At 47.9% G+C, this 22,765-nt stretch overlaps 1 protein-coding gene across 2 annotated transcripts in view; it reads right to left on the bottom strand.

The window, feature by feature from the left end:
• The window catches only part of VAV1 (vav guanine nucleotide exchange factor 1), a 48,507-nt gene that overhangs the window by 6,957 nt on the left and 18,785 nt on the right, over positions 1–22,765 (bottom strand). For both annotated transcript variants that reach the window (XM_032308315.1, XM_032308326.1), the window contains exons 2-22: positions 16,945–17,061; positions 16,381–16,439; positions 16,194–16,262; positions 15,903–16,011; positions 15,712–15,807; positions 14,681–14,749; positions 14,407–14,510; positions 13,732–13,831; positions 12,981–13,076; positions 12,722–12,790; positions 12,371–12,457; positions 12,183–12,268; positions 11,725–11,857; positions 11,286–11,395; positions 10,548–10,649; positions 10,221–10,318; positions 10,111–10,133; positions 9,912–9,957; positions 7,124–7,260; positions 6,727–6,792; positions 3,047–3,078 (exon numbers count right to left, since the gene is read on the bottom strand). In XM_032308315.1, coding sequence (XP_032164206.1) covers positions 3,047–3,078; positions 6,727–6,792; positions 7,124–7,260; positions 9,912–9,957; positions 10,111–10,133; positions 10,221–10,318; positions 10,548–10,649; positions 11,286–11,395; positions 11,725–11,857; positions 12,183–12,268; positions 12,371–12,457; positions 12,722–12,790; positions 12,981–13,076; positions 13,732–13,831; positions 14,407–14,510; positions 14,681–14,749; positions 15,712–15,807; positions 15,903–16,011; positions 16,194–16,262; positions 16,381–16,439; positions 16,945–17,061 — 1,808 coding nt within the window. The remainder of the gene's footprint in view (positions 1–3,046; positions 3,079–6,726; positions 6,793–7,123; positions 7,261–9,911; positions 9,958–10,110; positions 10,134–10,220; positions 10,319–10,547; positions 10,650–11,285; positions 11,396–11,724; positions 11,858–12,182; positions 12,269–12,370; positions 12,458–12,721; positions 12,791–12,980; positions 13,077–13,731; positions 13,832–14,406; positions 14,511–14,680; positions 14,750–15,711; positions 15,808–15,902; positions 16,012–16,193; positions 16,263–16,380; positions 16,440–16,944; positions 17,062–22,765) is intronic.

The raw sequence follows: 22,765 nt of genomic DNA, 5'->3' as shown, positions 1-22,765 counted from the left end.
AAATTTGATTTTTCTCCTTATTGGTCTGTCTTGTGTCAATTGGACTCTTAGTCCTGCTAGAAGGACCTTGAAGGGGACAGGAATTCTCATGCCCTGATAGGCCCTTTTATAATAAACTGTTTATCTAAGTAAATGGATTTCCTGAGTTCTAGGGGTTTGTGCCAGCCAGGGAGGGGGTTGTGGGAGCCTACACTTTGCAGCAGGTCAGTGAGAAGTCCTGGAAGGCTGGACTTGAGATTGGCACCTGATGTGCAGACAGTCTGGTCTGAACCAACCCCTAACCTGTGGGGTCTGATGCCATCTCCAGGTGGGTAGTGTCAGAAGTGGACTGAACTGTAGGACACCCAGCTGAGAGGGAAGAATTACCAAATTGTTTGGTTGTAGGGGAAAACCCACACATTTGATTGAGAGTGTGAGTGTAGAAAAGCAGGGGTTTTACCTTTAATCTGGAATTTGGCAATGCTTGGATGGACATTTTCTGAGTGCCCACTGTTCACCCCTCTCTGTGGTCACCAGGACAGAAACTGGGTGAGGAGAGTGAGAAATGAGCCCCAGGTACAAACAGTGAAGAGGGAGCCAACACTCTCTCTCTGAAAAAAATCCAAAGGGGCCATCAAGGGAGTGAGGTGCCCACACATGTTGCCCCGTGGATGGACTCTGAGCCCACGACGCTCAGAGAGGGAACCAGACAGAGAAGGCCACACGGGGTGTGGTTCCATGTGTGTGACACGCCCAGAACAGGCTCCTCCATGGATGGGAAGGGGTCAGAGGTGGGTGCGAGGGGCTGGGGGCGCTAGAGGTGACCACTAGCGGGGGTGGGCTTTCCTTTGGGGGGATGGAATGTTCTGGACTTATAGTGGTGAAGGCCAAACAACCCTGGGAATGTACCAAATGCCACTGGATATAAATACATTTATGTTGTAGACATAGATACATAACATAAATAATATATGCTAATTACAGAGAATATACAATTATGGATGATGTGAATATGAATATATTATATTATAAATGTAAATAGGTAACCTATATGTACCGACTATAGATGATAAGTAATTATAGACGATATGTAAAGGTGCACATGAATGCACTTAGCTGCAAATGTAAATATACAACAAATTGTATCTATTAATTTGAGGTGAAATAAAACTATGTATGATACATACATGGACACATGTAACAGAAATGTAAATATGAATATAAATGCCCCTCTAAATGGTTAATTGTATGTTATGTGGATTTCAACTCAGTTTTAAAAATTAATGCAAAGTCGGGGCGCCTGGGTGGCTCAGTGGGTTAAGCCTCCAGCTGGGCGGGGAGTCTGCTTCTTCCTCTCCCTCTGCCTCTCCCCCTACTTATGCTCTGCCTCTGTCTCTGTATCTCTCTCAAATGAATAAATTTCAAAATTTTTTTTAAATAATGCAAACAACCCCATGGGGAACAAAACGTTAAGGCTTTAAATAAAGACACTCTGGGCTTGGGGGTTCACTGTGTTGCCTCTTTCTACCCCCAGCCCTGTCATATCCCATCTTTATTTATAATTTTGATATTTTGCTTATCATGGATTTTTTTTTTTGCCTTGCTTTTTTTTTTTTTTTTTTTTTAAGTAAGCTCTCTACCCAATGAGAGGTTTAAACTCCCCACCCCAAGAGTTGCACGCTTCGCGACTGTGCCAGCCCGGCGTCCCTGTTTGCCTTGCTTTTGATTATATGAAGTGCCACGTTGAAATATTATGGATCTCAATCCCTGAGTTTTTGACGCCCCCTCAAATCCTGCACTGGAAATGAGTGACCCAGCTCCAGGCATGACAGCTCCAGCAGGAGAGGGCAGAGATGGGGTCTGAATCCTGGTTCTGCCCCTTCGTTGCTCTGTGACCTCAGGAACTGATTTTGCCACTCAGAGCCCTAATTTCCTTTTCTGAAAAGAGGAAGCTAAAACTGCCCCCAGCCCAGAGCAACATTTTTTTCTGCCAGAGCGGCATTTCTGACCACTGGCTGTAATGCAGCCTGTGCACCTGGTACACAGTCGGAGCTCAGAAAATGTGAGCGTTATTATGCCCCTTATGTTAATAGGACTCTTGAGGGGCAGCAAGTTCTGGCTCTGGAGTGGGGGCAGATGGGTTCCATCCTGTCTCATCACTTCCTCACTGTGTGACACTGAACAAATCACTTCCCCTCGCTAAGCCCTGGTTTCCTCCTTCTTTGCCAAAAGGCAGGAAGAAAAGCAAATGGTTATTATGAGGATTCGAAGTGCTCATAAAAGTGCTGACACAGCGCTCATAGAAACAGTCCCATGTGACATCATCTAGGATGCCAGCAACCGTAAAGGGCACTGTTCTTTCACGGGCCATTATGAAATAAAAACTCCTACCCATAACATTAGGCAGAAGACTGATCTTCCATTGACTGTAAGAGCCATTCCAATGTCAGAGTGGTTCAAACGTGAAAAAAAAAAAAGTGCATTTAGAATGGATGAAATGTCGTCAGAATGAGATGGCCACAATAGGAACAGATCTAATCTAATCATGGATAATAAAGGGCTTACTGTGTGCCAGGCACACGACTAAGAACTGTACAGGTAATAGCTCATTGAAGCCTTATAGAAACCCTATAAAGTAGATGTTGGTATCAATCTATTTTCCAGAAAGGAGAGCTAAAACCCAGAGAGGTTGAATTACTGGCCCAAGATCACACAGCTGGGAAATGTGGTACTCAGCATTTGCACCCAGGTCAGTGGGCTACAAAAGCAATACTGTAAACCTCTAACCCTCACTGTTCTACCTGCAACAGATATTCAAAAGCAGGAGGGAGGAGCTGCTATTCCCACCCCCCCCTCATTTTCCTTCCAGTGAGACCCTAATCTCCCAGAGTCAGGGACCCTCTTTTGCTAGCTCACTCTTCAGCAGCCCTGGGCACAGGGCTCAACCCAGCGGTCAATACCCAGAGTTCAAAAAATGAGTAACCAAGGGGCTGGAGTATGGTTTTCATGCTGCACCTGGGACCCCAGGGGGCCTCAAGTTGAAAATAAGAAACGTAGTTCTACTCACCAGAGATGGACAGACAGGTCCTGAGGGGGACCCTAGGGACACAGACAGAGACTGGGATTTAGCATCGAGAGCCCAGGTTCGCAAGGCACTCCATTAGTCATGCTCATTTACTATCATTCATTTCACCATCACTTACTGAGTGCCGGGCACTGTGCTGTTCACTGAGGGACTGAGCAGCCAATTGTTTTAGGATGACCCTCGTGCCAAGAATGGATTTTATGTTTTTAAATGGTCGACAAAAATTAAAGGAAGAATGATATTGCCCAGCCTGTGGGGATGGGATGAAATTCACATGCCGAAGTCCCAAAACACAAATGTTTACTAGAACACAGTCATGCCCTCTTGTGCTTTTGCACTTCTCTGGCAGCGGTGAGAGGTCACAAGGAGAGCCTCTGATCTGCAAAGATGAAAACCTGCATGATCTGTCTATTTACGAAAAGCCCAACTCCTGGTCTGAATAAATACAAAGGTGCCTGCTTCCACCACGTTCGGAGGGTTACCGTAAAACAAAACAAAACCAAACCACAACACAAACAACAAAAACAGAAGACAGTGTTGGCAAGGTTATAGGGAAATTGGAAACTTTATGGCATTACTGGCAGAAATATAAATGATACAGCTGCTAGAGAAAACAGATGGCAGTTCCTCAACAACTAAAAATAGAATTACGATATGATCCAGCGGTTCCTCTTCTCGGTATCTACCCAAGGGAATTAAAAACAGGAATTCAAAGAGAGATTTTCCCATCCATGTTCCTAACATTATCCATGATAGCCAAAAGGTATGTGCCCACCAAGAGATGAACAGGTAATGGACTATTATTCAGCCTTAAAGAAGGACATTCCAGGGCACCTGGGTGGCTCAGTGGGTTAAGCCGCTGCCTTCAGCTCAGGTCATGGTCTCAGAGTCCTGGGATCGAGTCCCGCATCGGGCTCTCTGCTCAGCAGGGAGCCTGCTTCCCTACCTCTCTCTCTCCCTGCCTCTCTGCCTACTTGTGATCTCTGTCTGTCAAATAAATTAATAAAATCTTTAAAAAAAAAAAGGACATTCCAACACCTGCTCTAACATGGATGAACCTTGAAAACATTATGCTCTCAAAAGGACCAACACCATTTATCTGAGGTCCCGAGAGGAGTCAAAGTCATAGAGACAGAAAGCAGATGGTTCCCACCATCTACCAGGGGCTGAGGGAAGGGGTGAGGTGTTAATGTTTCATGGGGACAGAGTCTCAGCGTTGCATGATGAAAAGAGTTCTGGAAATGGACAGTGGTGATGGTTGTATAACTGCGAACCTTCCTAGTGCACCACTCAAAATGGCTAAAATGGTAAATTTTGTTATGTGTGTTTTACCATAACTGAAAAATAGTAACAATAAAAAAGAATGAGGAACAATCTATCCAGTTCCAAAACATCACCCCAAAAAGAAACCCATACGTATCACCCATTAAATGGTCAGTCCCTATTCCTCCCCAACCTCTAATATCTGGGAATCTCCCATTTGTTTTCTGGCCCTGTGGGTGCACCTATTCTAGATATTTCAAGTAAATGAAGTGGTTGCAAGTTGCATTAAGTACTACTGAAGTGTGGATTTTAAATGTCTAATTTTATGTTTTTTTCAATTTTCACCTCAATGTTTTGAAGGGAAAAAAAAGAATAAATTGATCTACATATAGTAATATGGAAAGATCCCAAGATATAGGGGCGCCTGGGTGGCTCAGTGGGTTAGGCCGCTGCCTTCGGCTCAGGTCATGATCTCAGGGTCCTGGGATCGAGTCCCGCATCGGGCTCTCTGCTCAGCGGGGAGCCTGCTTCCCCCTCTCTCTCTCTCTGCCTGCCTCTCCATCTACTTGTGATCTCTCTCTGTCAAATAAATAAATAAAATCTTTAAAAAAAAAAAAAGATCCCAAGATATATTAAGGGGCAAGGGGCAAAGGGGAAGGCAGCAAAATAATGAGTATCAAATCTTCTGAATATATCATGGGGGACATGAGAATCTGTGTTTGTATCTACTTGGATGTGCACTAAGAAACGCCGGAGAGGCACACAGAAAACAACTAACAGTAGTTATCTCATAAGTTAGGTGGTGCCAGGAGGAAGGAATCCTTGAGTAGAAAGGAGAATTGTCATTTTTTTTCTCTTTTCTCAGAGACTTCATTGTAATGGGAGAGGAGGAGGCTAAGCTGGGTGTAGCTTTAGGAAGGCAGTACATTTGAAGGCAGAAACTGGAGAGATGCCCAGATCTTGACTCCTGAATGTCATGTCCCACTGAAAGGGCCAGGGCTCTTTGGGAAAACGGTGGATTCCAAGACTGGGGCGTGGCAAGTACAAGGTAGGTCTGGTATTATGCCAGAAAATGAGGAAGGGCTCTGAGAATAATGGGGACATAACAAAAGAACAGATGAGCCAGCCTGAAAGGGCTCCCACTGGCCAAAGCTGGGACTTTAAAGTAAGAATCCACGGGCATTTCCTGAGATAAATGCGTACGTACATACCTGACCAATGGGCAGATAGACACACACCCAGCTACACAGATACATAGAAGCTTGATACATAAATTGATACCTAAGTGATTAAGAGACACACAGAGACACAGATACATAGATGATCATTAGATACATAGATGACAATTGATAGGTAAGTTGATTGATTGATTAGGACACAGCTAGTCTTTATAGTAGAACATCTGTGAATAAACTTGGACAGAACCATGGAATTGGAAATGTATAATGTATCTCCATTACAGAGAAACCAGGAAGCCCCAGGCCAAAAAAGAAAAAAAAATCTCTAAAATACAATTTTGGGGGAATTTGTCAAAATTTAAATATGGACTATAGATTAAACCATAGTATAATGTCAACATCAAGTGTCAAAATCAGGGTTGTTTGTTAAAATCATGCTATGGATATGTGAGAAAAGGTTCTTGTTCTTCTTAGGATGTATTTAAGGGTGAATGGAAAATATGTCTGTAAACTTACTTTTAAATGTCTCAAGAAAAAAATAATATGAATTTTTAAAATAAAATGTGCAGAGAAAGAGTGAATGAAAGAGCAAATGAGACAAAATGTTGACAGCTGGTGCACCTGGGGAAAGGCTATTTGGAGTTCTTTGCATTATTTTAGCAACCTTTCTGGAAGCCTGAATGATACAAAATTAAAGCAACAAAACAGGGGAGAGTTTCCCCTCTGCGGGTTCCTACTGGGGCTGTGAAGCAGGCAGAGGGTGACTACAATAAGGGAGGGAGGTCTGGGGAGAGTGGGAAAGATCTGAGGTCATCAGAGAATGAGGTGGTCAGGTAAGCAGAGGACAGGGGAAGAACAGAGGTGGGGCAAACTGTGGGCAGGTGGCCAGGAGGCGTGAGTGGCCACCACACTTGATGGGACAACATTTGCTGTCTCTGAAGGAAACGGGCTGGCCAGTCTTCGGGCCCCTGTTCCTTCTCCTTTATGAGGGAGAGACCCTTCATACAAGAAGAATCAAGGGAGAAAGGACAGGTCATCATTCTCTGTGTGGCCCCCACTCTGGGCTCAGTAGGCAAGTTGGGCAGAACACGAACTTGGGAATGACCTACCATGATGGGCAGGTCCTCCCTATCTCAGGGGTGTCACCCCAAGGCTTCCCACTCTCACAGGACCTTCTCTGGACCCCCTTGCCCTCACTATGTCCAGATTTGAGGCACTCACATGCACATAGGGCTTGACTCTGTTACAGGGAAACCAGCCAACTTCGTTGGTAGCCGTATTCCTGCCCTAAAAAGCCAGAAGGGGAAGACACAGAGAGGTTACAGGTATTCATGCGTGTATGTGTGTGCGCTGATCTTCTACCTAGTGGCCACTCTGTCCATCTATCTCTCTGTGGCCTGCAGGACCATGACCCACGGAGTGCCAACCACTATCAACTTCCTGGGAAGACAGCCAGCTCAGAAGGGCCAGGCCAGCCCTAGAAATCCCCATGTTTACCACCCTTCCCAGAGGCTGCCTCCAGACCAGCCTCCCCTGCCAGAGTCACTTCTAGGGACTGCCTATGCCTATGATGCCACACTCCGGTCCTTCTCCATCATTCCCACAGCCCAGCCTGTACCTCCCACCAGTTCTGTTCAGCCTCAGCCTTGGTAAGCTCCACGATGTCTCCAGGGTTGAGCCGTAGAAAAGGTCCAAAGGCTCCAGGGGGTGGAGGAAGCCCATAGTACTCCTGACACACCTCCATCTTCGGCAGGCCTGGAGGGGAGGGAAGGTGGTGGCTCGGTGTGATTGGTGGTCATAGATGTTCAAAACTGGGTCTCACAGCCCACCAGAATGGCAAAAAGTAGGGACTGACAGCACCAAGTGGTGGTGAAGATATGGAGCACCTGGAACTCTCCTACATTGCTGGTGAGAGTCCACCTGGGAAAACTGTCTGTCTTTATCTCCCAAAGCTAAATAGGTGTCTATCTTGTGACCCGACAATTCCACTCAGGTGTACGTGACCAAGAGAAGTGAACACTCATGTCCACCAAAATCCTAGATGAGCTTTCTTCACAAAACCAAAACCTGGCAACAACCCAATGTCCTCAATAAAATGGATATGCCAAATACAATATAATTGTACAATGGAATACTACGCAGCAATAAACAAGGTGTGAGTCTCACCAACATGATGCTGATCAAAGAAGCAAGAAGCAGGAAGAGGACATACCACATGATTTCATTTTTGTGAAGTTCAAAGAAAGGCAAAACTCATCTATGGTGATGAGAGTCAGATGGGTATGGACCAGCAGCACTGTTCAGGAAAACCTTCTGTGTGGTGGAGATGTTCAAAGTCTGTGCTGTCCAGTAGGACGGTCATTAGCCAGAGGTGGCTACAGAGCACAGGCGCTGTGGCCAGTGTGGCTGAGTACAGGGGTTTGGGGTTATTTAAAGTAGTTTCAGTTTGTATTAGACCGTGTATTTCTAGAAATCAGTGACACGTTCCATACCTTGATCTGCGGGGCAGTTACAGGAGTAGAAATTCACGGAGCCATGTAGTTAAGATGTGTTCACATTATAACTCTTACAGGATGTATTTTCTATCTTAATAAAAAGTATGTGTGTGTATATGTAATATATGATATATATTATATAATATGCTACATATAATATATGCATATACATTATGTATAAATATGCATATTAACCTATATCTATGATATGCCTAAATATAAACCTATATATAATAAATACACAGACGCTTATATGTATTTCCATCATTGAGAACATTTGGGTCACTTCTAGTTTTTAACAAATGTAACTTAGAGCCCCTGGGTGGCTCAGTCAGTTAAGTGTCTGCTTTCAACTCAGATCATGATCTCAGGGTCCTAAGATCCATCGGGCTGCCTGCTCAGCAGGAAGCCTGTTTCCCCCTCTGCCCTATGTCTCTCTCTCTCTCTCAAATAAATAAGTAAAATCTTAAAAAAAAAAAAAAAAAAAAAAGTAAAGGGACGCCTGGGTGGCTCAGTCCGCGAAGCATCTGCCTTTGGCTTAAGTCATGACCCCAGAGGCCTGGGATGGAGCTCCACATCGGGCTCCTTGCTCAGCGGGGAGCCTGCTTCTCTGTCAGCCTGCTCTCCCTCTGCTTGTGTTTGGTCTCTCTCTCTCTCTCTCTCTCCCACTCTCCCTCTCACACACAAATAAATACATAGATCTTTTTAAAAAAACAAATAAAGCTGATATTTATTTTTGAATAAAACTGATTATGCAATATAGATACACACAATGATATATACATCCCTCCTGTTGAGATCATTTGTTTCTAATTTTTTACTATTTCAGATAAACCTGGTATATCTATATCTACCTATTGATCTATATTATAGATATCTATAGACCTTTATATGGTGATATCTATATATGAATATAGGTAGATAGGGATAGGTAGATATGAAATCTGGGTCTTTACATTGACTCTGTATGACTATGGGCAAAGGGTTTACTTCTACCAGCCACACCAAACTGTTCTCATGTGTTTAATGAAGGCTGGACACACGCACACCCTGCCTCTTAGCCTTTGCACATGCTGTTCCCTCTGCCTGGAGCACCCCTGCCCTCCTCCTCATCTGCCTAACTCCTCCTCATCCATCGAAAGTCCACCTAAATGCCTTCTCCTCCAAGAAGCCTTCCCTGAAGCCTCAGATTTGTCAGGTCCCTCAGTTTCATGCTTCAGAAAGCCCTCGACGTCCCCCATCACAATGTCATGTCTTCACGAAAGTCTGAGAGCTTCTAGTGCGTGGGGGACAGGAAGCACAGGTGTTCCAGCCATCCTTTGCCTCAGATGATGCGTACAGTAGATACTAAACACAAGTCACCCATCCCTGCTGTGATTCCACAAAATTCATTAACTTAGGAATGAGTCCGGCCTCTCCGCACCTCCCCCACCCCAGCCCCCCACCCCCTGCCGCTGAGCTAAAAAGAACCCATGTCCTTCACTTCCCCGTCTCGGAGGTGGAGGGCATTCTGCTGAAACCACACATCATAGTAAGATTCCGTGGCATGGAGTCAAGAGGAAAGGAGAGAACATTCGGAGGAGTGCCTAGTGACGAAGGCTAGAGAAGGAGCCTGGGAGAGAAGATGCAAAAAGAGACAGTGGGTAAGAGAAGTGGGTGGTAAGAGAGAGAGCATCTTAGTAAGGACTACCCTATGCATCTCTTCCTAGGGCTTGAGCAAAGCAAGTAAAGAATTTGAGTTGGTTATTTTTAAATTCCTTTCAGGTTTCTAGGAGTGGAACAAATGGGATCCCAGCTTTATAAGCAGGACCTTATGTTGTCAATAATATAATTGTGAGATCTGAGGCAAGGACTGGATTTCCTCCTGCTCCACACTGCACATCCCGCCCCCCGCCCCCACCCCAGACTCACCCAGCTCATTCCTTTTCTTGTCCTGAGCCCGGCGATGTGGCTTATCCTAGAGGGAGAGACCAAGAAAGCAAGTGTGGCTACTGGGCCCAGCCTGGGGCCTCCTCAGCGCCTATGTGAGCACCCAGCAAAGGGCCCTGCCCACCCCTCCTTAATCCCCATGACTTGCCATGCAGAGAAAGGAGCATGGGGGGGGTCTTACCTTCTTCATAGTTCCTGAAAGATCTACAGGATGGAAAAAGAAATAGTGAGGATGGGAAATCGCCCACACAGAGCCAAGCCCACCTCCCACCCTCTCTCGCCCAGTGGTACCTTGCCCATGTCGGCCACACGGAGGGACCCTTCCCAGACATTCCTTATGTGCAGGTGCCCGGCACCGATGACACCGGTACCCCTGATAGAAGGTGCCTCTGGGACGCCAAAGCAAGAGAAAGGAAAGTCAGTGATGTTGAACAGACACAGGCCATCATTTTGCCAAGGGTCCCCTTGGGTTCTCTTTAGGGCCGGAAAGAGATGACAGAGCTGAAACTCGAAGAGCCTCCAACCTCCCAACTCAGGGGACAGATGGCTGGAGGCGCCCCTCTAAGGAGGAAGAGTTCCCCAAGTCCAGGCCCCAGGGCCATCCTCACAGATGCCCACCTCAGCAGCATCTGGCAAGCCCTGCACGATGTGGTCTCCTCAAAGGAGAACATCTGGAAATCATGCCCGTTGGCTGTAGCGTTCTCAGGGTAGATGTTGGAGCTGGAGAGGGGAGAGAATTCCATGTGATGGAGCAGTATTCAGCCGCACAAGGGAATGAAGTAGGGACGCGTGCTGCCGCTTGGAGGCATCAGAGCTGCCATATTGGATATGCTGTATCAACCCCATCTTGCCTCCCCCTCCCAGCACTGATGGGCATTTGGGTTGTCGCCACCTTTTGGCCATTGTGAGTAGTGCTGCTACGAACAGGGGTGGAGACCGAGCGCAAACTGGCGGTTGCCAGGGGCTGGGAGCAGTGGGGATGGGGAGTGACTGCTTTGCCGCTGCAGGGTTTCCTTCTGAGAGGATGAAAATGCTCTGGAGCCAGACAGAGCTGATGATTGCACAACGCTGTGATGTACTACATGCCACCCAAACACGCACTTCTAAATAGTTCGATTTTTTGTTACATGAATTTCACCTCAAGAAGAGAAAGAAAAAGGAGGAGGAGGAAGAAGAGGGGTCCAGCCTGGTGGCAGGAGCTCACACAGACCCGTGGCATTCTGAAAACGCTGGCAGCATCAAAAGCCTATCCCTCCCATTTCCCAGATGAGGAAACTGAGGTTCAGAGGGGCCCTGCAGAACTGCCTCTCAGCCCCTGCCCGTATGCAGACAGGACGGAGGGGGACGGGGTCTCACATGGCCATCTCGAACTGCTCCATCCACTTCTTCTTTAGTTCTCGAGTCTTGAAGAACAGCTCATAGCCCTGGGCCCCTTGGTCCTCGATCAGGAGGAACATGTGAGTCCACTGCAAGGAAGCAGGGTTCAGAATGAAGGCATCCACTCTGCAGAGAGTGGACCACACACCCTCCCTTCCCCTACCTGTGGGGAGAACAGGGTCAGGCCAGAACAGCCTCTGCCTCCAGGAGAACCCGGCGTGGGTTCCCTTGTAATGGTCTACCGAGGAGAATCAAATACACATCCATAACTCTAAAATCACATGCACGCACAAGCATATACACACTCAGGTCACATACGGACACACACACCCCGGCATTCTAAAGGTCAAGGGGAAAGCCTTGAGCTGCACAGGGGCTTCCCAGCACTGGGGAGCCCAGTTCTGGCCTCAGAGCCCACCTTCTTGTTTTCTCGATCTCCAGAGGAATCATCTCGAACCTGGAAGCTATGTAGGTTCACAAAGTCCTTGAGGTCGTAGGAGTCCCCTCGGCGCTTACAGATGAGCAGAGCTTTGTCCAGCAGGAAGGCGTACCTGCGAGCAGCTGGGTCAGGTACCCCTGTCGGGCTCCTGACAGCAGTCCCCACGGGCTCCCTGCCTGATCTCCTCCACCTTCTGTCCCCACCTGCTGTCCATCTAGGATTCCTGCCCTTCGCCTCCCCTGTGGCCAACTTGGCAGTGCCCTCCTGCCTGTCCATACTGATCTCACCCCCACGATGGGTACTGATCCCAGCCCCTGTCGGTCTTGGCTCCACCCACACACCCACGCCGGTCCACCCAGGCTCCACCCCCCGGTATAACTAGAAATCTGGCCCCACCCCTGCTCAGGTTCTACCCTCTACCTATTGGTTCCACCCACCTGTCCATCTTGGAGCGCCGCTCCACGGAGGTGATCTTGAGCTCGCCATCGATCTTGGGCCGGCCATAGTGCGCCAGAGACTGGTCCTATGCGGCAGGAAGGGGGTCTGGCAAGGGGCCACCAAGGAGGACACCAAATGCTCTCCCCCTATGGCCACACGCCTGGCTCTCCCTGCCCCACCCCCTCACCAGGTTCTCGATGGACAGCTGGAAGTTGGTGATCTGCCGCAGCGTCTCGTTGTCCCGCTTGACCTCATTCACACACTGGGCCAGGTCCTGGGGGGGGGGGGGACAGGTAGGAGGCTACCCCCACGCAATCCCCTACCTGGCTGGGGAGAGGGGTCAGCTCCCACCAGGGACTGGAAGGAGGTGTAGAGACGGTGTCCTCAGCATGTCCTGTCCCCAAGGGGGACTCTGGGAATCACTCACTGGTCGCAGAGGTGTGTCACTCTTGGTGAGAGGAGGGGCTGCCCCTGGGTGGGACCGTGTGCCTGGGCTGCACTACCTTGAATGCACGTGTGCCTGTGTGTGACCACTTACCCTCATGGCATCCAAGGCCAGCCGCAGGCTGTCCTTCTCCACGGCATCCTGCGTGTGTTTGACCAGCTCCTGTGTGGTCCACAGAGATAGGCATTACCTGGACCTGCCCTCTCCTATCAGGGGCCCTCCAGGCAAGCCTGGCCCGCGAGCTTCCTCCTAGAGGGTCCTAGAGCCTGGCTCCTGGAAGCCCCGCTGCACCCCACTCCTAGGACACAGAGAGGTCCGGAAGCCACGCCCTTGCCCCGCCCCGCTCGCGCACCTGGAGAAGAAGGTGGTACTTGAGGACCCGCTGCATGGGCACCATCAGCAGGTCCCGCAAGGTGAACCTCCCGTTGTTTGCTCGCTGAGAACATTCCTAGGGGACCAGAGAAAGAGATGAGCAAGATGAGGGGGAGATAGTAGTGGATTTTTCTAGAACATGAAGCATCATGTCTCCCCCAAGGAAAGAAAAGGAAGAATTTCCTGGAAGGCTGGCAAATCCTGCCTGGGGCAGAAGCCCCAGATTCCACGAGCTGAGTGGGGCTGGCGAGGGCGAGACACAGGTGGTCAGGGCCTCCACGAGGCCGGACATACAGCACACACAGGGGACTGCTCATCATCTCTGCCCTGTCTGGGCTTCCACGAGACACACTGGGCCAGGGTGGGGGCTCGCTGTGAAGCTGAAGCTCAGCCTGGACTTGGGGCACAGCCAAGGCTGGGGCTCAGCCCACGCTGGGCTGGGGATCAGTTTGGACTCAGAGTTCAGTTCAAGGTCAGGACCTCAGCTTGGTGTCAGCGCTGAATCCAGAGCTGGGGTTCAGCTGCGGTCAGGGCTCAGTGCTCCCACCTGCCTCCTCCTGCGCCATCCCTCCCAGTCGGCCGGTCAGTACCTCCCTCCCCAAACCCTCGGAGAGCAGGTCCCTGGCTGGGCTGCTGCAGAAAGTGGCACGACCCACTCTGTCTCCTCCTGGGTGCCCCTGGGGCCATGGGAAGGAGTAAGAGAGTCCCCCAGATGTGGCCCAGGCCCCCACCTCCAGCTTCATCTGTACATCCTCCCGGGCAGCGGCCACACGGTCCAGGTGCTTGCTGGCCGACTCCACCTGGCTGCAGTAGCGGCCGTAGACGAGGAACCTGAGGGGAGGACAGGGGGCCGGTATGGGTGGCCAGCACCACGGTCAGGCAGATCTGGGTGGCAGTCCAGGCCCCGCCTCTTCCCAGACGGGTGATGCTGAGCCTCAGTCTCCCCATCTGTAAAACGGAATAACAGTGGCACCTCCCACAAGGAGCTATGGTAGCACTGAACGAGATGACACAGAAGAAGCTCTTAGCACTCGGTATATTGGCTCTCCAACGTTCATTTAACCAACACTTACAGAGCACCTACTGTGTGCCAGGCCCTGTGCAAAGCACTTTAGGCCGCAATTTTTTTAAACCTCACCACACCCTCAGAGGTACGTTCCTGTGCCACACTGATTTTAATAGATGTGGCAGCAGAAGCACAGAGAAGTTAAGTGATTTTCCAATACTACACAGCCCCAAAGAGGCAGAGCGGGGGACTGGACCAGAGATGGGCAGTCCCTTGCCCACGAGCAAAGAAGGAAGAGCCCTGCCTGTCCAGTAGTCTCTGAGGGCAACTTCTCTCAAATGCCCAGCCTGAGCAGGACAGGGTGACTTCCAGGGGTGCAGGCTGGCCAACTGGGTCTCACCTCTCCTTGTATTTGATGAAGACCTGGTAGAGAGTGGGCGCACCCGGGGCAGCCAGAGCTTCCTTCATCTCCTTTAAGAAGTGAGTGTGCACGCGAAGCAGGTCCTACCCAGAGAAAGGGGTGAGGGCCGGGGCTCAGGAAGCCAAGCAGGAGACGGGTCACCCTCCTGCCCTACATCGCTCAACTCCCACCCCCCGCACTCCAGAGACTGGCGGGTCCAGAAGGTGGTCCCCACTGGACGGAGGCCAGGAGGACTTGGGACTGGTCAGCTCACCTCGATGTTGATGAAGATGATCTCAATGTCTTGGGGTTTGAGGAACCGCTGCAGGGGTTTCATGAAGTGCTGTGAGAGGAGAAAAAAGGGTAAGGAAGACCGAGACCTCTTCCTCCAGCGCAGTCCCAGAGAGATGGGGACAAGGCGGCAGAGTCAGAAAGAGAGACTGGGAGAGAAAGACTGTTGGAGAATGTCCACACAAACACCTTCCCAGCACTTCCTCATAACAGTCAGGAAGTGAGAACACCCCAAATGTCCATCGGCGGATGAGAGCGTCCACTCACACCCGGGAAAATCACCCCTGAACAAGAGCGAGGCACCGACTCGCACTGCCCCGGGGATGGACCCTGAGCTCGCGACACTCAGGGAGGGAAGCAGACAGAGAAGCCCGCACGGCGTGTGACTCCACGTGAGTGACACATCCAGACCAGGCTCATCGTGATGACGGGAAGCAGATTAACAGCTGTCAGGGGCTGAGGAAGGATGGGGCTTTAGGGGGTGATGGCTAAAAGGTATGGGTTTTCTTGGAGGGGATGATGAAATGGTTCTAAAACGAAACAGGGCGACAGATGCACAACCTTGTGAATAAACCAAAAGCCACTGGATTGCACCCATTAAATGGGTGAGCTGTAGGGTATATTAAGGTTCTCTCAATAAAGCTGTTCAAAAAGCAATGGCTGAAAGGAAGGACTAGAAGGTCAGAGAGCCGTAATCGAGACAGGAGGACAGGACAAGGATATAGGAACAGTATAGACAGGGATAAATGGACACACATAGGGAAAGAAAGACGATCATCGGAAGAAGGAGAGACCCCGAAGGAAAGAGCGACAGGTCAACGCAGGAGACAGGATGAAAGAGAAAAGCAGAGATGAAGAAGCAGAAAGCAATGAGGGCAGAGAAGAGCTCCAGGCCCGCTTGGGGCACAGGTGGCCTCTCATGGATGGCCCAGAGGCCACCGCACCGACGGATGCGCACCTGCCCGCCCAGCTCCCGCGCATGCGCCTGCCAGGGGCTGGGTCCGAGCACCGCACCTGTTGGATAGAGCCTAGTGTGTCTGTATACTTCTCCTCCGTCTGCTGGATCTCCCGCAAGCAGCAGCACCGCTTGTCATACTCTGTCATCTTGGGCTGAGAATGGGGAGGACAGCTCAGTGTTAGGGGACCCGGGGCTGCCACGGCCCCGGCCATGCGCCCGCCCAGACGCGGCACTCAGCCCCACGCACCGGCATGGGCATGGGCTCCGTGCGCATGAGGTCTTCATAGATCTCATCGCCCTCCGCCTCCTCGTTCTCCACGCAGTCGTACAGGTCCTCATCCTCCTCCACCGTGTCGCTGAGGGGTGTGGAGTCAGCCAGGGCCCCCAGAGCTCCCAGGCCAGGGACCCCTCAGGTCCCACCCAAATCAAACTCGTGTCCCCTCAGAACGACAGGGCAGAGCCATGTCCTCTCAGACCCCCTAGGGCAGCCCGTGTCCCCTCACACCCCCAGGGCAGGGTGGTGGTCCCAGACACTCACTCGATCTGGTCAGACAGGCCGCTGTAGATGTCTTCATCACCCACACTGTCCTCCTCAGTGGGGAACGGCCTGGGGGTGCCACAATGGTATGAGCCACAGGCCTGGGGGCCGGGTGGGAGGGGCACTTCCAGGAGGGAAGGACTAGGGCCAGATCAACCCAAGGATGCCAGCTCAAATGGTTACTCACATGATCCCCTTATTCTGGGCAATGGGGGTCCAGGACAGAGCAGACAGGGTGTAGATGACCTGTGACAAGGACCATGGTTGCTCAGTAAGCCCCTTACCCACCCACATGCCAGAACATAGCCTCAGACTCCAACATCGGAGGCTAGACATTATGGTTAGATCCATACCCCTAAGAGCCTAATTCAGGATTTTCTCCACCTTCACTTCTCCATGTAGTAGGTCAAGGTTCCCTTAACTAAGCACCCACCACTTGATAGCCTTCTTCTATGCAATCCTTACAACCACTCAGAAAGCATAGGATGATATCATTCCTGTGTTAGAAAGGAGGGACCAGAGAGGCATGGTCACAAATCTGAGGTCACACAACAAGTAGCAAAGCAGGGACTGGAACCCAGCTGCACAGGTCTCATGCTCTTTGCACCTGGTGTGTTGCCTCGTCTGACTTACTTATTCTTCTCCCCGACAGCACGTAGCTTTCCCGATGGAAATATTCATGGAAATGGACTAAAATCCAATCTCTCAGCTCTACATGCCCAGCCCCATGAGCAGTTCAGCCCCAGCTTACCTTCCCAAAATCCTGCACATCGAAGAGGTCAAAAGCCTCAAAGAGTTCACTCCGCTTGAGGCCAAACTTCTCACAGCAGGTAGACAAGAATGTTCGGATGTTCTTAAGACACAGGAACTGTGAAGAGAGACAGAAGTGGGGGTGTGGGAAACATAACAGGACAGGGGAGAGGCTGAGCCTTGGGCAGCCAGACTTGGGGACTGGCACAGAAGGGGAAAAAGTAAGCCACATCTTTTCTGATAAAGATCGAGCTGTACCTGAAGCTGACACTACCCTTGAATCCCTGTTTATGGAGATGAAATTCATATAACATAAAGTTAACCATTAACTGAAAACAAAATGTAGTATATACATATAATGAAATATTACTCAGCCAGAAAAAGGAATGAAATTTTGATTTATGCTATAGCATGAATGAACCTTGAAAACGTTTTGCTCAGTGAAATAAGCCAGAAACAGAAGGACAATTTTTGTAGGATTCCATAAGGTCCCTAGAGCAAGCAAATTCACAGAGACAGAAAGTAGATGGTGGGAGTCAGGAGTTGGAGGCGGGGGTGGGGAGTCAGTGTTTCATGGGGACACAATTTCTGTTGGGGAAGAGGAACAGTTTGGGATGTAGTAGTAATGGGTAGACAACATTGTGAGCAGACTTAATGCCACTAAATTGTACACTTACAAATGGTTAAAATAATAAATGTTCTATTTATTTATAAAGTATTCAAATATAAAAATTTGTATTTATAATTATCAAATATATATGTCTTATGTATGTATATGTAATAATAAATATTGTGTATCTTTTACAGCAATAAAAAAATATAACCATGAACCACTTTAAAGTATACACTTTGTGGGGCATCTGGGTGGCTCAGTGGGTTAAGCCTCTGCCTTCAGCTCAGGTCATGTTCTCAGGGTCCTGGGACTAAGCCCCGTGTCAGGCTCTCTGTTCAGCTGGGAGCCTACTTCCCCCTCTCCCTCTGCCTGCCTCTCTGCCTGCCTGTGATCTCTCTCTGTCAAATAAATAAATAAAATCTTTAAAAATAAATAAAGTTTACACTTCAGTGACATTTGACACCTCACCATGTCATGGAATGAGCACCTCATCTAGTTCTAAGACTTTTTTCTCAGCCCAAAAGTAAATCCTGTCCCCATTAGGCAGTCACCTGCCATTCCCTATCTCTTCCTTCTCCCTGGTAACCACTGTCTGCTTTCTGTCTCTGTGACTTTACCTAGGTCTATAACTGATCGATAGACCAACAAAGAATGGCATATCTATAAAATGGAATATTATTGGGCCATAGAAAGGAGTGAAGTATTGATACATGCTACAAAGTAGATAACCCTCAAAAATATGGTGCTCAATGACAGAATCCAGGCACAAAAGGTCACGCAGGCTACCGTTCCATTTAGAGGAAAGATGTTTGAACTTTTCAATTTCATGAACCGATGCATTCCTTTCCTGTTTAAATCAGTTTGGGTTGGGCTGTAGTGACTTAAAACCAGAAGATACTGACTGATGCAGCGGTCAGACACCCAGGATGCCACTCTGGTTTGGGGTATTTGGTCCTGCTATAAAGAAACCCTCACATTTGCCTGGTATCAGTTCATCCAAACGTCCCAGTGGGCTCAGCGCTCTCTAAGTTCCCTAGAACCTACAAAACTCTAACCAACCTTTCTTGACAACAGTTTTATCTCATGGCCTTGCACGAGCACCTGCCATGGGCCCGATTCTCAGCACTCTATATATTTAACGTCTATATGTGTAAAATATAGTGTATATTTAAGGCATACCAGATGATTATTTGATATGAATATTCATAATGCAATGATTACTACAGTCCAGCTAATTAACACAGCATCTCCTTACACAGTCACCATTTTTGTGTGTGATGAGCATAGCTGAAATCTACTCTCTTAGTATATTTCCAGTGTGCAATTCAGTATGGTTTTTTTTTTTTGAGAGAGAGAGAGAGGGAGAGATAGAGTGTGTGCCGTGCACATGGGAGAGGGAGTAAGGTGAGGCGGGGAGAGGGAGAGAGAGAGAGAGAATCTTAAGCAGACTCCACACTCAGTGCTGAGCCTGATGCGGGGCTGGATTTCAAGACCCTGAGATCATGACCTGAGCTAAAATCAAGAGTCAGATGCTCTAATATTTATATATTAAAATATCAAAGAATGACATATTCAGTTCTATGAATATTATTAGTGGTCTACTATTATGTGTTTTCATATTTTATACTCCAACTGCAGTCAATGGATATAGATCATTTGCTACCTGACATCATGAAGATACTTTCCTGTGTTGATAATTTTGTCTTTCGCATTTAGGTCTTTAATCCACCCAGACTTGATCTTATGTGTGCATAAAGTAGCATTTTGATTTGTTGTTCATATGGATACATTTGATCTGAACAGTATTTATGGAAGACATTGTGCATCCTTCACTAATCTTCCATGCCATCTTGGTCACATATATGTCTGGATATCTATATCTGCTTTTAGGCTGTCCATTTTATTTCATTAGTCTATCTCTGCACCCATACCACATTACCTTAATTATTATAGATCCGTAATAAATCTTAATATCTAATAAAGCAAGCCTTAGCTCTGATTTTTCTATTTCAAAAAAAAAAAAAAAAGAGTCAGACGCTCAACCGGCTGATCCACCCAGGCGTCCCTCAGTACAGCATTATTTAGGACGATTACATCACGCCTGCACGTTAGAGCCCTAGACAGATTCATACCCCCTAACTACAATTTTGTGCCCTTGGATCAATATCTCCCCATTTTCCTCATCCCCTCAGCACCTGCCAAGCTTCTACTCTCTGCTTCTATGAGTTTGACTTTCTCTTTCTCCCTTCTTCCCCCCAAATCCCTTCCTCCCCCCACTCATATTCTCTCCCCACCCCCACCCCCCGTGTGCACCCGTGTGTGTGTGTGTGTGTGTGTATGTGTGTGCACGCGCGTGGGCGCAATGGAATCCTGCAAGCACTATGATATCCTCATTTTACAGATAAGGACTGAAGCAAGGACAGCCAGCCAGGATGCAAACCCAGGCAGCATGACCGCAAGCACTATGCTGTAGGAACGTATGTGAATCGTGTCAATATATAGATTTCATTGTACCCGTGGATCTCACACTTCCATCTTCAGACTGTCTTCTTCTCAGTGATTGCCACATCCACAGTATACCTACCCCACTATCTATGCAACATGAACTTTAAATAAACTTTAACCTAGGGACACCTGGGTGGCTCAGTAGGTTAAGCATCTATCTCCAGCTTCCCAGGGTCCTGGATCAAGCTCCACTGGGCTCCCTGCTTAGCAGGGAGTCTGCTTCTCCCTCTCCCTCTGTCATTCCCCCTGCTTGTGCTCTCTTGCCTTTTTTTTTTAATATTTTTATTTATTTAACAGACAGAGATCACAAGTAGGCAGAGAGGCAGGCAGAGAGAAAGGAAGGGAAGCAGGCTCCGCGCTGAGCAGAGAGCCCGACGTGGGACTCGATCCCAGGACCCTGAGATCATGACCCGAGCCGAAGGCAGAGGCTTTAATTCACTGAGCCACCCAGGCACCCTCTCTTGCTTTTTTTTCCCTCTCTGTCAAATAAATAAATTAAATATTTTTAAAAATAAAATAAGACAGGGGTGCCTGTGTGGCTCAGTCGTTAAAATCGTCTGCCTTCGGCTCAGGTCATGATCCCAGAGTCCTGGGATTAAGCCCGGCATCAGGCTCCCTGCCATCAGGGAAGCCTGCTTCTCCCTCTCCCACTCCCGCTTCTTGTGTTCCCTCTCTCATTGTATGTCTCTCTCTGTCAAATAAGTAAATATCTTTAAAAAATAAATAAAAATAAAATAAACTTTAACTTAAATAAATGTATTAAGAAGAGAACTTGACATCCTTCTATCAAAAGAAAACTGGGATCATTTGCTATAAAAAGGACACAATGTAAAGTAAATATGATGTAAACAGTGTTAGTAAGTTTCAGATGGATCCTGCTGCCTGCCGGAGATTGTTCTCTCTCTGTGGAAAAGAAACTAGTAAGAGTTAGAGCTTCCTAAAAGACAGAGTGGCAATTCAACAATCCATTTGTGATAAAGAAAGAAAGAGCCACGTGGGTGGCTCAGTCGGTTAAGTGTCTGCCTTTGGCTCCGGTCATTATCCCAGGGTCATGGGATCCAGCCCCCTGTTGGGCTCCTTGCTCAGTGGAGACCTTGCTTCTCCCTCTCCCTCTGCCACTCCCTCCACCCCCTGCTTGTGCACACTCTTACCTCTCACTCTCTCTATCTCAAGTAAATGAAATCTTTAAAAAGAGAGAGAGAGAGAGAAAGAAAGAGAAAGGAAAAAAAAAAAAGAGTCTGGGCAAAGTAAGAATGGAAAGGAATTTCTGTAACCTGATAAAGAGAGAATCTGCCCCCAAAAATCTTAAACCTTTGTCTTAAATTAAAAAAGCAGAACGTTATATTTAATGGGGAAGTGTCGAAAAGATCCCCTGGTATTTGAAATCAGAACTAAGGTAAGGTGTCCCCACTACCATTTCTAGACAACGTTGTGTTGAAGATCTTAGCCTGCAGCACAAGGCAAAACAAGGAAAGGAAGGAAGGGGGGAGAAGGGAAGGGAAAGGAGGAAGAAATTGAGCATCTGCAGAAGATACCATTGTCAACGCAGAGAGCCCAAAAGAATATACAGATAAATAACCAGAATCAATACAGTAACTTCACAATGTGAGTGAATTCACAATCAATATATGAAGTTTACCATGTGTTGGTGCATTAGCAACAATCAATCAGAAAATGTTATTTTCTTAAAAGGTAACATTTATGAAATCCTAGAATAAGCAAAACTAACCTATGGTGATAGAAATCAGATCAGTGGTTGCTTCTGGGGTGGGGAGGGTGGTGGAGATTGACTCAGAAAGGCCACAAGTGATGGAAATGTTCTGTGTCTTGATAAGGGTGTGGGTTGCACAAGTGTGTACAGCTGCTAGAACTGATTGAGCAGTAAACTGAAGAACTAAGCATTTCACTGCACGAAAATTTGGACTTCAATTTTTAAAGGATACCACTTACCATAGCCTTAAAAAAAAAAAAAGGAAAACAAACATTCAAAAAAGCTAGTGATTGTACCAAATCTAACAAAAAGAAGTGAAAATATTTTATGAAAAATTATAAAATTTTATTGAAAAATATGAAAGAAGTTCTAAAAAAAAGTGAAATATGTCCTAATTCTTTCCTAGAGAGACAGTATTTTAAAATTTTTAGCTCTTTCCCAAACTGAGCTATGGCTCTAATACAATTTCAATTAAAATCTCCAAATGGTTTTTTATTGAACTTGACACATGAATCCTAAAGCACAGAACTGCAAATAGCCGAGACAATTCTGTAGAGGGAAAGTTAACTGGGAATACTCTCATCAAGACTTATCATAAATCTACTGTAATTAAAACAATGTAATTATAGCAGTTAGCCTCCAAGATGGCCCCCAGTGGCCCACAGATCCCAATACTTGTGCCCTATTTGTAATTACTTCTCTCACTGAACCAAGCTTAGCCCAGTGTGACTGACTGATAGAGTACAGTAGAAGTAACAAGACGTGACTTTTCAAGGCTAGGTAATAAAAGCTATTGCAGCTTCCACTTTGGGCCTCTTGGATCCCTGGCCAGCCACCATATTGTGAGACCACTCAGTCAGCCCTACGGAGAGGTCCAAGCAGAGAGGAACTGGGGTTCCATGTGGCTGAATCAACAAGAAAGCAGATGCTCCAGCCACAGTTGAGCCTTCAGATGATGGCAGCCCTGGCTAACATCTGACTACAACCTCATAA

The sequence above is a fragment of the Mustela erminea genome, chromosome 1, assembly GCF_009829155.1.
Source record: "Mustela erminea isolate mMusErm1 chromosome 1, mMusErm1.Pri, whole genome shotgun sequence".
In the NCBI taxonomy this organism is placed as follows: domain Eukaryota; kingdom Metazoa; phylum Chordata; class Mammalia; order Carnivora; family Mustelidae; genus Mustela; species Mustela erminea.
This window is presented reverse-complemented; position numbering and strand designations above follow the sequence as displayed.